General features: G+C 37.0%; 1 protein-coding gene across 1 annotated transcript in view; it reads left to right on the top strand.

Annotated features, from left to right (window-relative positions):
• The window catches only part of npffr2a (neuropeptide FF receptor 2a), a 30,472-nt gene extending 12,734 nt beyond the window's left edge, over positions 1–17,738 (top strand). The window contains exons 3-4 of the mRNA XM_016260536.1: positions 897–996; positions 15,819–17,738. Of these exons, the coding sequence (XP_016116022.1) occupies positions 897–996; positions 15,819–16,659 (941 nt within the window). The 3' untranslated portion in view covers positions 16,660–17,738. The remainder of the gene's footprint in view (positions 1–896; positions 997–15,818) is intronic.
• The last annotated feature ends 1,102 nt before the right edge of the window (positions 17,739–18,840 follow it).

Here is an 18,840-nt window from a genome sequence, read left to right as displayed (position 1 = left end):
TCCTCCTGTGTTCTCACCTCAAATGGGTAGAAGCACTGAGAGGCCGTGGCTTCCACAGGACACTGCTCCTGTACCACCGCTGAGCGGCCGGGTCACCGGCTTGGCTCCTCAGCGAAAACCTGAATATGCGCTGCACCTGCTGCCTACTTATACTCACGCTGTGATCAGCAGCAGCTGGATGCAATAATCGCATGCCAATGTGCATTGGCTCGTTTAGTTTACACTCGAAGTAGATTGGTCCCTCTAAGCGAGATCCCAATTTCGTCGGTCCTCCGACGTGACGTCTCCGTTCCCTCCTTCAGGGAACGAGGGTTACATACGTAACCGAGACGTTACATGCATAACCGAGACGTTACCTCTCCAATCATACACAAAATACATTAAATCCCACCCGTTGGTAAGTGAGATAGCAACTGACCCACATACTGTATACCAAGGCAAATTTGAAGGCATCTTGCTGTTTGGCCCAAAGCAGTGTGTTGATTACACTTCAGCTAATTTTTGATTGGGTCTTAAAGGCAAAACTGGCCAAATAAACTGAACTGACATTCAGTATCATTAACCATTTCCAGGCAAATGTTAATTATAATCCTCCAAAATGGATTTATAATATCTGCATTTTTCAAAGGTGGTCCTTTATAAATTGTCATTTTGTCAACATGCAAAATACCATCCACTGGACATGAATTCTATTACACCAGCTGCTTAGGTGACTCATTGTAAAATGCATGTCAAATGACATTCAACATGATGAACTACATCATTGTAAATGCTAAGAAAGTACATATTTCATGGGACAAAGAAATTTTACAGTAATTTTTTACAGACATTAATGTAATCTAATTAATGTGTATCTGCCTGTATAATTTAGCCAGAATCAACTGTCTTCTCCCCAGGTTGGCCGTTTGGAAGCATGGTCTGCAAAATGAGCGGTATGGTCCAGGGCATATCAGTCTCAGCCTCCGTTTTCACCTTGGTTGCCATAGCTGTTGACAGGTAATGTCATGGTAATATCATCTTATCCCTCAGCTCAGGCATTAATGATGCATTGTCAAAAGATCATATGACTGGCAATAGCTATTTCAAAAATAGTTAAGTACCATTTAGACTTGAATATTTTAAGAAATGGTTCTCAGCCTTTGTGACTCGAAGGCCGCTCATTATCTAACACAATGTTCCAAGCCCCCATATAAAGGCTATTTGTGGTATTTCTGTTTACATCTACATTTATGTTTTAATTGCATTTTAATTTAGTGTTAGATTTTTTGGGATATATTAAAGGAATAGTTTAGCAAAAAATTAAAAATGTGCTGAATATTTACTCACCCTCAAGCCATTCAAGAGGGTTGGTGAGTTTGTTTCTTCATCGGAACAGATTTGGAGAAATTTAGCATTACATCACTTGCTCATCAATAGATCCTCTGCAGTGAATGGGTGCCATCAGAATGAGAGTCCAAACAACTGATAAAAACATCAGAATAATCCACAAGTAATCCACATGACTGCATGTTTGTAATAAACAAATTTATCATTAAGATGTCTTTACCTTTAAACCGTTGCTTCTGGCCAAAATACAAGTCCATAATCTGTAATAACATTTTCTCCAATATTATGCATACAGAACTTGTATTTTTACCATAATCAGGGGTTTTAAGTTAAAACTGTCTTAATGATGAGGTTGTTTATTACAAACATGCAGTTTTTTGCTTCACAAGACATTAATTGATGTATTCGTGTGGATTATTGTAATGTTTCTATTCAATTTGTTTTGGACTCTCATCCTGACAGCACCCATTCACTGCAGAGGATTCATTGATGAGCAAGTAATGTTATGCTAAATTTCGCCAAATCTGTTTTAATGAAGAAACAAACTCTTCTACATCATGGACTGAGGGTGATTACATTTTAAGCTAATTTTTATTTTTGGGTGAACTATTCCTTTAACAACAATGTATTAATTTAAACACTTTTAATTCATCCTTTGTCCCCCATGGAAGTTTGCAAAAGCCCCCTGTTTGAGAACCTCTTATTTAAAGGATTTTGTTGTGTTTAAAACTAGAAAACATTTGGCCTCATTTATGAAACATTAATATGACTAAGTTATGCCATTCATGAAATCATTTTACTTACATTTTTGAATTCAGTTCACTTATGCACAGAAATTCAGCTTGTATTTCATGAACAAGGCCAATTGATTTTAAAATTAATTGGGAAGGAGGTAAAACGATTGATATTAACTCTGTTGATCATGAAAGACTCACTGAATAAACTTGTGTGAGTGGCACATAATAGTATAGAGAGATCATAAAAGCGGCTTGATATTTGATGAATCTGATAAGGACAAGCACCATGCTGTGGTGTATCTTAGTCCACTGTTAGGTCCAGGCTCTTCGTATTGAAATGGTTCTGCTCTTTTAGACAGATGAACTTCCAAACCCACCTGATGTTATCGTATATCATCATGGCATGAGGCCTTTGGAGGAAGCAGTGAGATGAAAACAATCACTGTTGGATTATGTGTGTGTGTGTGTGTGTGTGTGTTATATATCACTGTAGTGCATCTGCTCCTACTTAATACTACCAGACGGTGAATCAGAGAGTTATATTAACCCTGATCTCCACTTACTTTTTTACACATGGAATCACACTGAATGACTTAAGTCAGCTGAGGTCAAGTTTTTCACTCTCACTTTCCCTCTAAGCTCTCTGTAGGTTTCCTGTCTGCACGATTCCATCACTACAGCATAGGAAGTATCTGCAACTTGTAATTAATTGTTATGGCTATCAATATAGTGTGGATATCTATTTATAGACATTAAGGCATTATAATAAATACTTCATAGTTCACTACAGGGATGTATTGGCTATAAATTGTCTGTATGTGGACCCATCTTTACGGTGGTGCACAACACAGCGAAATCTCCACAACACAACGAAATTGCCGCAACGCAACGAAATTGCCGCAACGCAACGAAATTGGCACAACACAACGGAAATGGTCCTATGCTTGCAAACAAACGGGTCTATATTTGCTACTTTTGACTAATGAGCTCCTCTTTAATAAACACGATGCTTCATATTTTTAAGCACTGTTAATGTTGAATGAGCTGAGAAAATTAGGTTCTAATCCAATTTTGATATCCAATATATTTTAATGGACCCTTGAAGTTTCTATGGGGCAATATATTATGTATCAGCCCATACCACGTCGCAGTTTCAAGTGTTATTTACATTAAGTGCAGATAGCCAGCCTTACTGACGTATAGGCTATTTACACTAATTACGCCCACCAATGTCTGGTTGGCCACACAAAATTTAAAATGATGCAGATTGTATAACAGTTGTAGTGACGTAGTAAGGCGCATAGGAACAGCTTTTTGATGTGATCGACTCGAGTTCGAATCCACTGTCGGACTCACTTTTCTCCCTTTTACCATCACATATCAGATCAGAAAGGCATTTATTTTCAATGAAGAAAATATTCTAAAAGTGGAAATAATGTTCATAATGAGTGTTTATTAATGAAATATATTGGGGTTAGGGTAGGTGTATGGAGGGCTTTTTGTTCCTATAAGGTGGCATCCATTTAATAATTTTAATAAATAGAATAATTTACAGTCTACGTTACTATTGCATCCTGTTAATGTACAACAAAGCTGAGGTGCAAATAGTATTTGCCACTATTTATAAGTATAAATAATATCTAACGACTATTTACACTTATTGCAAAGAAAATACTTAGTATAAGTAGAATCTATTGCTATTTTCACTTAGTGTAAACTGTGTATCAATAAGAAGATACTTCTGTCGTCAATTAGTGTAAATGATGTAAACAGCATCTAAAATATGCTACTTACACTTAGTCCAAATACCCGATGCCTTTTATAAGGCGTAAAACTAACATGCAAGCTTTATACTAGTAATGGACTAACGAAATCCTAATTTTGAACAATTTACTATACCAATGCTTTTAATGGACTCTTGAACTTTGCACATATTATTACTGCTGAATTAATTTAAGAATGCTGTTTCTCATGGCCACATAAATGATGCTTTAAAGCTAAAATTTGGGCTTCGTAATAGAGTTAATGGTCTAAAAATATTACTCATTTTAAAGAGCTTTTACTGCAAATGACGTTTTAAATTCGCATAGCCATATAAATGACTTGGCTAATGTTTTTAAAAAATCGGTACTACAGTAAAATGTCCAAAATGTGGATTTCGTAAGACCATTACCTCTGGTATAAAGTCCTTATTAGCTTTAAGTGTTTAATTGTGTTGCGGCTTGTTTCTGTTATGTTGTGGAGATCTCGTTGTGTTGTGCACTACTGGGCCACCTTTCTATTTCAGATATATTTATTACTAACTGGTGCATAATAATCAGTCATAAGGCACCCATTCTAGTCTGGTCTCATTTTCAACTTTGATCTTATTCTGATCATTCCATTGAAATGTAAATATAACTAAGTCCTCAGGAACCCTCATAAAGTTGTTTTACATGAAGATTTCAAGGCTAATTTGCCTCACATGTAAATATGAAACTGTCCAAATCATGCTTTTATTTAATTGTTAAAAATTTGATTATTCATAACAAATCCTATATAATTTTTTGTAATATTTGTTCTTTTTCTTTTTTAAATCAAACAGCACAAAATGATTGCGATCCTCTTGGAGTGTACATGTGCACTATAAATCAGAGTGCATTATGGGTAAGAGTATGAGTATGTAAGGGGGGTTTCCCTACAGTGGTTCAGGCTGTAGGATTGCCGAAGGAATAAAGAAATGTTAACATCAGGATGATACAAAACTGTACACTTGTTGTCTATTACCACCCACTGCAACTTTATACCAACGACGGAAATAAGCACAGTTAGAATAGTAAAATATGTGGAAGAGTGTTGCTATTGTGTGACTATATTGTATTCCAATAGGTATCACTTCAGTGTTAATGATGAATCAAAGTTAGCACATAATTTATAACTGATATGGTTTAATAACAGTATTTCATTATGGTTACATTTGAATTGGTTATACAATAGATGAAGGATGATAAAACATAGTTAAATGTACCCAACATATATGTAAAATGTTACCTGAGAGAGCGAGAGAGAGCAGAGCCCCATCAAAGAAAGCGAGATCGCAAGCCAAGAAAAGAGATAGCAAAGAAAAGAAGAGCCAGAGCAACAGTTACAATCTTCTTTTATCCCTTCCTTGACCATGTGACTAAAAACCAAATGTGATACATTCAAACTGACCAATCAGCAAATTACAGCTTTCCCCACCATGTAAAAGGTGTGACAATTAGCAGATCCCCGATGTATACGCATGTTGGTCTACAGGCCTTGATCACAATCAGCACTTCTGTGCCTTCAGGAATTCCAAATGTCCCTTTTGTTACTGAAGATAGTTTTGGGACAGCAAAGCAGAAGTCTTTGATCATTTTCAACCCTACAAGTACAGTTCAGTATATAGGGAATTAAATTGTCCACTAACAATGCTAACAATAGGGAGTGCTTTCAGAAACAGCTTGCAGAAATACATTCTGAATGGCATATACAATTAATGTGAATGTAACAGGTTTGTGAAGGGTGATGTATTATATGCTGTGCAAGGTATTCATTGAAAGTATTCCCACATATCGCTAGAGGAGTTGAAAGCCTGCAAGGCAGGCATTTAAGTGTTTAATACTACTTTTTGCAGTGTCGTCTGATTTGCATCCTATCTAGCATTTATTTAGATTAGACTTTTCATTTCAAATAGCTTTTTTTTTATTTGTTGTCTATTTTGCAGATAATAACCGTTACTACAACAGTCACAAGTTACATAAAGCCTGTGTGCACCAAAAAAGATTGCTGTAAATTATCAGTTTTTTAAATGCTGTCACTTTCAAGTGTGGTTTAAGCTTTTAAAAGCTTCGACATTAAAAACTCTACTACATTATATATATATATATTGTCAATATATCTTATTTTTTCTTCTCATATAGCTTCTTATTTGGTTTTGGTTTTTGGTTTATTTCATGCAAGTACCTTTTTATAGTGCAGTTTTTAATGAAGAGGGTCTCAAGCATCACATTAGTATTTATCCTTTGTTTTAAACAGTTATTTAAGAGGGGTTGGGTTTTTTGGTTACAAATCAGTTGTACTTGAGGACTATTAAGAGTACAGATTAAGCGAGTGTACTTTTCATTTGTGCTTAAGCCTGTTTCCACCAAATAATTTTTTTAAAAGGTGTAAGGTCTCTTTCTTGTGAAACAGACCCCCATAAGCTGTGGATTCACCACGTGAATCATGAAACAGAAATATTACAGAAGGACCTAAAGATCTCCCCCCCCTATCAGCCATCATGAGGTTGAAACTAACCCAATCAGGAGATAACACAGAGATCTTTTGTATCAGGACTGAAAAGTTCTTTCACGACATATAGATACCTCGTGATCGCTAATGTATGGAACCAGTGTAAGCACAGGAAGTAAATTAACTGACGCCCTCAGGCCTGCAAACACGGGATCTATGCGTGACTATAACATGACATTTGACCATCTGCTTCCTGCCCTTTCTGAAACCCTTACAAACTTCTCTTACAACAAAAGAAACAGAACCTTGCATGACGATTTTAAAAGACAATCGTTTAAAACTCATAAGTAGTGAAAAGGTATCCACTGTATGTGTTATGCCGTATATATATATTTGATGTGTTTATTGGAATCTATGATATTTTAATATTTGCCTTATAACTCTTTTTAGCAGACAAAGCATTTAATAGGTGTGAGCAAAGCAGAAGTCTTTGATCATTTTCAACCCTACAAGTACAGTTCAGTATATAGGGAATTAAATTGTCCACTAACAATGCTAACAATAGGGAGTGCTTTCAGAAACAGCTTGCAGAAATACATTCTGAATGGCATATACAATTAATGTGAATGTAACAGGTTTGTGAAGGGTGATGTATTATATGCTGTGCAAGGTATTCATTGAAAGTATTCCCACATATCGCTAGAGGAGTTGAAAGCCTGCAAGGCAGGCATTTAAGTGTTTAATACTACTTTTTGCAGTGTCGTCTGATTTGCATCCTATCTAGCATTTATTTAGATTAGACTTTTCATTTCAAATAGCTTTTTTTTTATTTGTTGTCTATTTTGCAGATAATAACCGTTACTACAACAGTCACAAGTTACATAAAGCCTGTGTGCACCAAAAAAGATTGCTGTAAATTATCAGTTTTTTAAATGCTGTCACTTTCAAGTGTGGTTTAAGCTTTTAAAAGCTTCGACATTAAAAACTCTACTACATTATATATATATATATTGTCAATATATCTTATTTTTTCTTCTCATATAGCTTCTTATTTGGTTTTGGTTTTTGGTTTATTTCATGCAAGTACCTTTTTATAGTGCAGTTTTTAATGAAGAGGGTCTCAAGCATCACATTAGTATTTATCCTTTGTTTTAAACAGTTATTTAAGAGGGGTTGGGTTTTTTGGTTACAAATCAGTTGTACTTGAGGACTATTAAGAGTACAGATTAAGCGAGTGTACTTTTCATTTGTGCTTAAGCCTGTTTCCACCAAATAATTTTTTTAAAAGGTGTAAGGTCTCTTTCTTGTGAAACAGACCCCCATAAGCTGTGGATTCACCACGTGAATCATGAAACAGAAATATTACAGAAGGACCTAAAGATCTCCCCCCCCTATCAGCCATCATGAGGTTGAAACTAACCCAATCAGGAGATAACACAGAGATCTTTTGTATCAGGACTGAAAAGTTCTTTCACGACATATAGATACCTCGTGATCGCTAATGTATGGAACCAGTGTAAGCACAGGAAGTAAATTAACTGACGCCCTCAGGCCTGCAAACACGGGATCTATGCGTGACTATAACATGACATTTGACCATCTGCTTCCTGCCCTTTCTGAAACCCTTACAAACTTCTCTTACAACAAAAGAAACAGAACCTTGCATGACGATTTTAAAAGACAATCGTTTAAAACTCATAAGTAGTGAAAAGGTATCCACTGTATGTGTTATGCCGTATATATATATTTGATGTGTTTATTGGAATCTATGATATTTTAATATTTGCCTTATAACTCTTTTTAGCAGACAAAGCATTTAATAGGTGTGTAAGATATGTGAAGTTTAGTATCGAGGGAAAGCTTGTTTTATTCACAGAACATTGGTGTGAGTGAAATATTGATACTCGGCATCATTTTCCGGTGATGACATTTTTATAAGAAGTTCTTAAAACTTGCAGAAATACTCCCCACGAACAGCATGTGACTTGTGCACGAAAAAGTAACCACACAGGGCGTGGCTAACCCCCGCAGCCACTATCTGATTGGAACAACGACCTGTGGGATGGACAAAAGTCAGCCTGCTTAAAAATGGACACAAAGCCCTCGCTTGCTGGCTCGCTCTCTCTTAGTATCGAGGGAAAGCTTGTTTTATTCACAGAACATTGGTGTGAGTGAAATATTGATACTCGGCATCATTTTCCGGTGATGACATTTTTATAAGAAGTTCTTAAAACTTGCAGAAATACTCCCCACGAACAGCATGTGACTTGTGCACGAAAAAGTAACCACACAGGGCGTGGCTAACCCCCGCAGCCACTATCTGATTGGAACAACGACCTGTGGGATGGACAAAAGTCAGCCTGCTTAAAAATGGACACAAAGCCCTCGCTTGCTGGCTCGCTCTCTCTCTCTCTAGAACTGTGGCTTTTCGCCTTGGTGACCGCGCGACAAAGTGCTCCCATGCCGTAACATCACGAGTGAGACTCCAAAACTCAAACACTTCAGTTGAAACTCTGCGACTGCCGAACGTCAAAGTCTAAAGCCAAGCAAAGGAACTCTCAGAAGAACTCCAAACATCACTCGCTGTGCCCAAGGCAACCGACTTTCGAAGCTCCTACGTCACAAGGCAACCTCCATTCTCCAGGAAGGCTTTCCCAGAAACTACGTCATCCAGACGCACGACCAGTAACCAATCAAAAGCCGGGATTCCCTCAAGCAGCCAAACAAGGAAATGCCATCACAAACGCAAGTACAAACAAGGTCTTCTATCCGCTGAAATAGGTGCTGAACCATTTAAGCAGTAAACGTAAGACAAACCTCTGCTTTGTGTTTGTCCCAGGGTTGAATTTAAAACTCGTAGGAAATGAGTGTTAGAATGTTGGAAACTTCATACAAACTCCGTTAACTTTCATTCTTCAGAACTGTATGTGTGTGTGTGTATGTATGTGTGTGTTTAGCTTAGTTTAATGTAATCTAGAATAGGCAATAAATTCTTGTTTCGTTTATAAAGAAGTATTGTCTGGTGTCGTGAAATTTTGTAAAGTTAAAACTCTGCCAAGATCCTGGTTACCTTGCTCAAAATTAATAAGATTACCATTTTGTTTGTGTCGCTGGCCACAAAGTAATATGAACAAAATTGTTAATATACACGGACGTTACCGTCTCGCTGGACGAGTTGTTGATACAGTGTAAACTATCAAATTTGAAATCAGTTCTAATCAGGTTGACTTTGAATCTTCGGATTCGAGTCCTCTCAAAACCTGAATTAATAATAATTAATTCCCTAAGAAAAGAAATCTGACATTACAAAGGTAATTTCAACTATTAATGTCACAATGATCTCTTTATTTCATGTAACTATTTCTCACAATTCTGACATTTTTCTCTTAATTCTGAGTTTATTTCAAATTCTTTTAACAGCCACTTATGATGAAAGGATCTGTCTGTATTACAAATAAGGTCAAAACTGCGAATTCTACAATTCTACAAACTAAGAATTCTGAGGAAAATGTCTGAACTGCAGGTATGAAAACTCAGAATTCAGAAACTGGCTTCCATAATTTCACTTAATAGTGAGGCTGAGACAATTATAAATGGATTATTGTAGCCAATCATACTAACAATACAGAGTAAAACAAACATTCTGGGCTCTAGAAACCTTTTTCAGATCAAAATGACTATTAAACGAGACATATTGAGTTGAGAGAACAGGGAATGAGAGCATCTTTTGAAGTGCTGTCACTCTGTTCACCCCCAAATTAAAATAAAAGAAGAAACAATGAAAAAGTCATTAGTGTTTGCATGATAAGATGAGACCAACGAAATTGCCGCAACGCAACGAAATTGCCGCAACGCAACGAAATTGGCACAACACAACGGAAATGGTCCTATGCTTGCAAACAAACGGGTCTATATTTGCTACTTTTGACTAATGAGCTCCTCTTTAATAAACACGATGCTTCATATTTTTAAGCACTGTTAATGTTGAATGAGCTGAGAAAATTAGGTTCTAATCCAATTTTGATATCCAATATATTTTAATGGACCCTTGAAGTTTCTATGGGGCAATATATTATGTATCAGCCCATACCACGTCGCAGTTTCAAGTGTTATTTACATTAAGTGCAGATAGCCAGCCTTACTGACGTATAGGCTATTTACACTAATTACGCCCACCAATGTCTGGTTGGCCACACAAAATTTAAAATGATGCAGATTGTATAACAGTTGTAGTGACGTAGTAAGGCGCATAGGAACAGCTTTTTGATGTGATCGACTCGAGTTCGAATCCACTGTCGGACTCACTTTTCTCCCTTTTACCATCACATATCAGATCAGAAAGGCATTTATTTTCAATGAAGAAAATATTCTAAAAGTGGAAATAATGTTCATAATGAGTGTTTATTAATGAAATATATTGGGGTTAGGGTAGGTGTATGGAGGGCTTTTTGTTCCTATAAGGTGGCATCCATTTAATAATTTTAATAAATAGAATAATTTACAGTCTACGTTACTATTGCATCCTGTTAATGTACAACAAAGCTGAGGTGCAAATAGTATTTGCCACTATTTATAAGTATAAATAATATCTAACGACTATTTACACTTATTGCAAAGAAAATACTTAGTATAAGTAGAATCTATTGCTATTTTCACTTAGTGTAAACTGTGTATCAATAAGAAGATACTTCTGTCGTCAATTAGTGTAAATGATGTAAACAGCATCTAAAATATGCTACTTACACTTAGTCCAAATACCCGATGCCTTTTATAAGGCGTAAAACTAACATGCAAGCTTTATACTAGTAATGGACTAACGAAATCCTAATTTTGAACAATTTACTATACCAATGCTTTTAATGGACTCTTGAACTTTGCACATATTATTACTGCTGAATTAATTTAAGAATGCTGTTTCTCATGGCCACATAAATGATGCTTTAAAGCTAAAATTTGGGCTTCGTAATAGAGTTAATGGTCTAAAAATATTACTCATTTTAAAGAGCTTTTACTGCAAATGACGTTTTAAATTCGCATAGCCATATAAATGACTTGGCTAATGTTTTTAAAAAATCGGTACTACAGTAAAATGTCCAAAATGTGGATTTCGTAAGACCATTACCTCTGGTATAAAGTCCTTATTAGCTTTAAGTGTTTAATTGTGTTGCGGCTTGTTTCTGTTATGTTGTGGAGATCTCGTTGTGTTGTGCACTACTGGGCCACCTTTCTATTTCAGATATATTTATTACTAACTGGTGCATAATAATCAGTCATAAGGCACCCATTCTAGTCTGGTCTCATTTTCAACTTTGATCTTATTCTGATCATTCCATTGAAATGTAAATATAACTAAGTCCTCAGGAACCCTCATAAAGTTGTTTTACATGAAGATTTCAAGGCCAATTTGCCTCACATGTAAATATGAAACTGTCCAAATCATGCTTTTATTTAATTGTTAAAAATTTGATTATTCATAACAAATCCTATATAATTTTTTGTAATATTTGTTCTTTTTCTTTTTTAAATCAAACAGCACAAAATGATTGCGATCCTCTTGGAGTGTACATGTGCACTATAAATCAGAGTGCATTATGGGTAAGAGTATGAGTATGTAAGGGGGGTTTCCCTACAGTGGTTCAGGCTGTAGGATTGCCGAAGGAATAAAGAAATGTTAACATCAGGATGATACAAAACTGTACACTTGTTGTCTATTACCACCCACTGCAACTTTATACCAACGACGGAAATAAGCACAGTTAGAATAGTAAAATATGTGGAAGAGTGTTGCTATTGTGTGACTATATTGTATTCCAATAGGTATCACTTCAGTGTTAATGATGAATCAAAGTTAGCACATAATTTATAACTGATATGGTTTAATAACAGTATTTCATTATGGTTACATTTGAATTGGTTATACAATAGATGAAGGATGATAAAACATAGTTAAATGTACCCAACATATATGTAAAATGTTACCTGAGAGAGCGAGAGAGAGCAGAGCCCCATCAAAGAAAGCGAGATCGCAAGCCAAGAAAAGAGATAGCAAAGAAAAGAAGAGCCAGAGCAACAGTTACAATCTTCTTTTATCCCTTCCTTGACCATGTGACTAAAAACCAAATGTGATACATTCAAACTGACCAATCAGCAAATTACAGCTTTCCCCACCATGTAAAAGGTGTGACAATTAGCAGATCCCCGATGTATACGCATGTTGGTCTACAGGCCTTGATCACAATCAGCACTTCTGTGCCTTCAGGAATTCCAAATGTCCCTTTTGTTACTGAAGATAGTTTTGGGACAGCAAAGCAGAAGTCTTTGATCATTTTCAACCCTACAAGTACAGTTCAGTATATAGGGAATTAAATTGTCCACTAACAATGCTAACAATAGGGAGTGCTTTCAGAAACAGCTTGCAGAAATACATTCTGAATGGCATATACAATTAATGTGAATGTAACAGGTTTGTGAAGGGTGATGTATTATATGCTGTGCAAGGTATTCATTGAAAGTATTCCCACATATCGCTAGAGGAGTTGAAAGCCTGCAAGGCAGGCATTTAAGTGTTTAATACTACTTTTTGCAGTGTCGTCTGATTTGCATCCTATCTAGCATTTATTTAGATTAGACTTTTCATTTCAAATAGCTTTTTTTTTATTTGTTGTCTATTTTGCAGATAATAACCGTTACTACAACAGTCACAAGTTACATAAAGCCTGTGTGCACCAAAAAAGATTGCTGTAAATTATCAGTTTTTTAAATGCTGTCACTTTCAAGTGTGGTTTAAGCTTTTAAAAGCTTCGACATTAAAAACTCTACTACATTATATATATATATATTGTCAATATATCTTATTTTTTCTTCTCATATAGCTTCTTATTTGGTTTTGGTTTTTGGTTTATTTCATGCAAGTACCTTTTTATAGTGCAGTTTTTAATGAAGAGGGTCTCAAGCATCACATTAGTATTTATCCTTTGTTTTAAACAGTTATTTAAGAGGGGTTGGGTTTTTTGGTTACAAATCAGTTGTACTTGAGGACTATTAAGAGTACAGATTAAGCGAGTGTACTTTTCATTTGTGCTTAAGCCTGTTTCCACCAAATAATTTTTTTAAAAGGTGTAAGGTCTCTTTCTTGTGAAACAGACCCCCATAAGCTGTGGATTCACCACGTGAATCATGAAACAGAAATATTACAGAAGGACCTAAAGATCTCCCCCCCCTATCAGCCATCATGAGGTTGAAACTAACCCAATCAGGAGATAACACAGAGATCTTTTGTATCAGGACTGAAAAGTTCTTTCACGACATATAGATACCTCGTGATCGCTAATGTATGGAACCAGTGTAAGCACAGGAAGTAAATTAACTGACGCCCTCAGGCCTGCAAACACGGGATCTATGCGTGACTATAACATGACATTTGACCATCTGCTTCCTGCCCTTTCTGAAACCCTTACAAACTTCTCTTACAACAAAAGAAACAGAACCTTGCATGACGATTTTAAAAGACAATCGTTTAAAACTCATAAGTAGTGAAAAGGTATCCACTGTATGTGTTATGCCGTATATATATATTTGATGTGTTTATTGGAATCTATGATATTTTAATATTTGCCTTATAACTCTTTTTAGCAGACAAAGCATTTAATAGGTGTGTAAGATATGTGAAGTTTAGTATCGAGGGAAAGCTTGTTTTATTCACAGAACATTGGTGTGAGTGAAATATTGATACTCGGCATCATTTTCCGGTGATGACATTTTTATAAGAAGTTCTTAAAACTTGCAGAAATACTCCCCACGAACAGCATGTGACTTGTGCACGAAAAAGTAACCACACAGGGCGTGGCTAACCCCCGCAGCCACTATCTGATTGGAACAACGACCTGTGGGATGGACAAAAGTCAGCCTGCTTAAAAATGGACACAAAGCCCTCGCTTGCTGGCTCGCTCTCTCTCTCTCTAGAACTGTGGCTTTTCGCCTTGGTGACCGCGCGACAAAGTGCTCCCATGCCGTAACATCACGAGTGAGACTCCAAAACTCAAACACTTCAGTTGAAACTCTGCGACTGCCGAACGTCAAAGTCTAAAGCCAAGCAAAGGAACTCTCAGAAGAACTCCAAACATCACTCTCCGTGCCCAAGGCAACCGACTTTCGAAGCTCCTACGTCACAAGGCAACCTCCATTCTCCAGGAAGGCTTTCCCAGAAACTACGTCATCCAGACGCACGACCAGTAACCAATCAAAAGCCGGGATTCCCTCAAGCAGCCAAACAAGGAAATGCCATCACAAACGCAAGTACAAACAAGGTCTTCTATCCGCTGAAATAGGTGCTGAACCATTTAAGCAGTAAACGTAAGACAAACCTCTGCTTTGTGTTTGTCCCAGGGTTGAATTTAAAACTCGTAGGAAATGAGTGTTAGAATGTTGGAAACTTCATACAAACTCCGTTAACTTTCATTCTTCAGAACTGTATGTGTGTGTGTGTATGTATGTGTGTGTTTAGCTTAGTTTAATGTAATCTAGAATAGGCAATAAATTCTTGTTTCGTTTATAAAGAAGTATTGTCTGGTGTCGTGAAATTTTGTAAAGTTAAAACTCTGCCAAGATCCTGGTTACCTTGCTCAAAATTAATAAGATTACCATTTTGTTTGTGTCGCTGGCCACAAAGTAATATGAACAAAATTGTTAATATACACGGACGTTACCGTCTCGCTGGACGAGTTGTTGATACAGTGTAAACTATCAAATTTGAAATCAGTTCTAATCAGGTTGACTTTGAATCTTCGGATTCGAGTCCTCTCAAAACCTGAATTAATAATAATTAATTCCCTAAGAAAAGAAATCTGACATTACAAAGGTAATTTCAACTATTAATCTCACAATGATCTCTTTATTTCATGTAACTATTTCTCACAATTCTGACATTTTTCTCTTAATTCTGAGTTTATTTCAAATTCTTTTAACAGCCACTTATGATGAAAGCATCTGTCTGTATTACAAATAAGGTCAAAACTGCGAATTCTACAATTCTACAAACTAAGAATTCTGAGGAAAATGTCTGAACTGCAGGTATGAAAACTCAGAATTCAGAAACTGGCTTCCATAATTTCACTTAATAGTGAGGCTGAGACAATTATAAATGGATTATTGTAGCCAATCATACTAACAATACAGAGTAAAACAAACATTCTGGGCTCTAGAAACCTTTTTCAGATCAAAATGACTATTAAACGAGACATATTGAGTTGAGAGAACAGGGAATGAGAGCATCTTTTGAAGTGCTGTCACTCTGTTCATCCCCAAATTTACTTAAAAGAAGAAACAATGAAAAAGTCATTAGTGTTTGCATGATAAGATGAGACATTGTGAGGAACTAATGAAAACACTTCAAGTTAATACTCTTCTTTTATACAAAACTTCAAAATCACTACAAAGGCACCTCATGTTTGTTTCATATCTTACACAGCTGTTTCTCCGAAGAGCTGTTAAATGTTTAAACTTGTTGTTGGTTGTCTTTTGCAGATTCAGATGTATCGTGTATCCCTTCAAACAAAAACTGACAATATCAACAGCCACCCTCATTATTGTGATAATCTGGGTCCTGGCAGTCTCCATCATGTGCCCCTCTGGCATCATGCTTCAGGTGACTAAAGAACAAACCATTCGCGTGTTCCTGGGAGATGGCAACCTAACGAGCCCTTTCTACTGGTGCAGAGAAAACTGGCCTAACCAGGAGATGAGGAAGATCTACACCACCGTCCTGTTTGCCAACATTTACCTGGCTCCTCTGTCCCTCATAGTAATCATGTATGCAAGGATTGGGATCACTCTGTTTAAAACGGCTATGCCGGCTGGGGCCAAACCTGGCCATGATAACCGTCACTCTGTGTCGAAGAAAAAACAAAGAGTGATCAAAATGCTCCTCATCGTGGCCTTGCTATTCATCTTGTCCTGGTTGCCTCTGTGGACGCTGATGATGCTAACAGACTATGTTAAACTTACTGAACATCAGTACAGGCTTATTAACATCTACATCTACCCTTTTGCCCACTGGCTAGCCTTTTTCAACAGCAGCGTCAACCCGATAATCTACGGATTCTTCAATGAGAACTTTCGGCGTGGATTTCAGGCCGTGTTTAAGTTCGGCATGTGTCCTGTTGGCGGTCAGCGTCGGACCTATTCTCATAGGGTGCAGGGAAATTCTGTGCAACCGGTGAACCTGCAACCCTCCACAGAGCCCATCTCTCTTAACAGCCTGGAGAACAACAGCTCGAGGAGGATGAACCACGTCAACGAGCAAGACTTAGTGATGGAAGATTTAGAGAAAGTGTCTGAATGCAGTATGGAAGGAGCTTCTCTTTAAGGGACTTAATAGAGAGGAATGGTATGATAGCAGGCTCATTATGTCTCAAATTACAGACGGTTATTTACTTATGACATTGTTAACATTATACATGTGAGTATAAAATGGATTTTACTCACGTTTATTTTGAACCGACATTTGCTGCTAGCATGAATGTACTTGCTGATGTTGTCAGACACAACTGGGCACATCTGGCAATTTAACAACTGTAGTCTTGTAAACTCTACGATCTGTAAAGATAAGTTCAGTAAAAAAAAACTAACATTATTGTAAATTTATGTATATACACAGGAACATCTGGGGTTTTATGATACATCATTTGATTTATTCCTTTATTTCTTTTTATATGCACGTGAAAGTATCAAAACTGCCATAATCCAGAATCGTTAATTGTTTCTGGATTACAGTCTGGGATTTTAGGCACAGCACTTACATCTTATTACTAACATTAAACATTCATACCTCATTTGTGACAGATCCCTCTAAATGCTGGAATAAATTTCAGTGGGAGGGTTTTATGGATCATAATTGTTATCTCGTGCCCAAACAGGGTAAAATGAGCTAGATATTATATAGCGATGATAGAGATTAATCTGATTGTTTGCTGTTGGCACAAATAGCAGAAAGTAATAGTCATAGTAACTCACACTGGCCTTTCTGCCCTGTATGCCAGCGTTGACTGACAGAGCTCTCAGCTGAATTGTTTGACATATGAGACAGAGGTAGGCTTTGTATGGATTTTAGAGATATTTGATGCACATGAGTCTGGATGTAGCACTGTGATTCACTTGCCTAAAGCTGATTTTGTTCTTCAAGCATCATCTCTTTAGGGTTGTTTGTGCCAAAACCAGACATCATTTAATTATTCATGACCTTTTTTTTACCCTCTCTTTTTGTATGTTGATTAACACCACTTACATATGGGTTTCCTGCCAGGTAGTTTTGAACTGTCCCATCCTTCAGCCTGCATTATCTTGTGACCGCTTCACAAAACCATTTGTAGTGAAACTGTTAAAGTCAGACTGCAATGACTTTAAAGTGGTCATGAACTGCCTTTTTTATTATTTTGTACTGCTTTCTAAGGCCCACTTATGTTATCAAGATTTTTACATCAAAAAACATCATAATTTATAATATGCTATGTTCTGTCCTGTTTTTACCCCCTCAATGGAATGCTCTGTTTGATTAGGCTTGGCAGATTGTAGACTCAGAAGTAAACGCCCACTGCTGTAATTGGCTAACAGTTGTGTATGTTTGACAGCCTACATCCTTCATAGATGGAGGTTGCTGTGATTTAGGTTCAAAATGCAGAAATATTCCTTACATATCAAACGATCTGTAATAACAGACAAAGCAATAGTGACCACATTATAAAAACAGTTACTCACACTTGTGTGGTGTGACATTACTGTCGGATCCAATATAGTCGCACAGATTGTCTTTTAGTTTCAATATTTCCGAAAATCCTGCATCAAATTGTGCTTTGTTTGTAAACAAATCTGTGGTTAAATGAAGTGAACAAAGGACCAAGTTCTTACTGACACGGTCTGGATCTTCATTAAAAATAAAGTTCATCCACTCTTTCCTAATGTTGGGATCAGAAGGAAGGGAATGCAAAGACTGTGTTTTTCCACAACTTGGCACTGCACAGCGTCTTGATGATTTTGGAGCATCTTTATCATTTGATTTCTGTGTAGACCTGCTTTTGCCTCTCTCGTCATTTACACTATGTGCTTGAATCGGTGAGCGGAGCTAAACAGGCAGTGATGTAGAAGCATGCATTGATCTTCTTTTACGGAGGCGGTGTTTAACCACACTATTACATCATAAAGGGGCACATTCCACAACCTGTCGTTTTGGCAGATTGGTTTCAATATAAGCTGTTTTTAGACTAACAAGAAAGTTTTGAGTTCTGAAATTGACAGGATGTTTTTATAGTACAATGACCTCTTATATGTCAAAAGATCAAGGAAATTTTGATTTCTCAGTTCATGACTGTGACAAAGTTCGTAGTTCGGGGAAGGAGGCAGGAGGCTCCGGCCTCCGGGCGAACAGCGCTGACTCCTCCGCTCCCTCTCGGACGGCAGCCACCCCTCCGCGACCAAGGAGCAGGGCAGCGAGCCCTCCGTCCCACCTTGTCTTCCATCGTTCCAGCACCACCGCCTCGGGCAGCCACTGCCG

This window comes from Sinocyclocheilus grahami, unplaced genomic scaffold (assembly GCF_001515645.1).
Source record: "Sinocyclocheilus grahami isolate Dianchi unplaced genomic scaffold, SAMN03320097.WGS_v1.1 scaffold2105.1, whole genome shotgun sequence".
Lineage (NCBI taxonomy): Eukaryota > Metazoa > Chordata > Actinopteri > Cypriniformes > Cyprinidae > Sinocyclocheilus > Sinocyclocheilus grahami.
The sequence above is the reverse complement of the archived record's forward strand: the minus strand, read 5'-3'. Positions and strand labels throughout refer to the sequence as shown.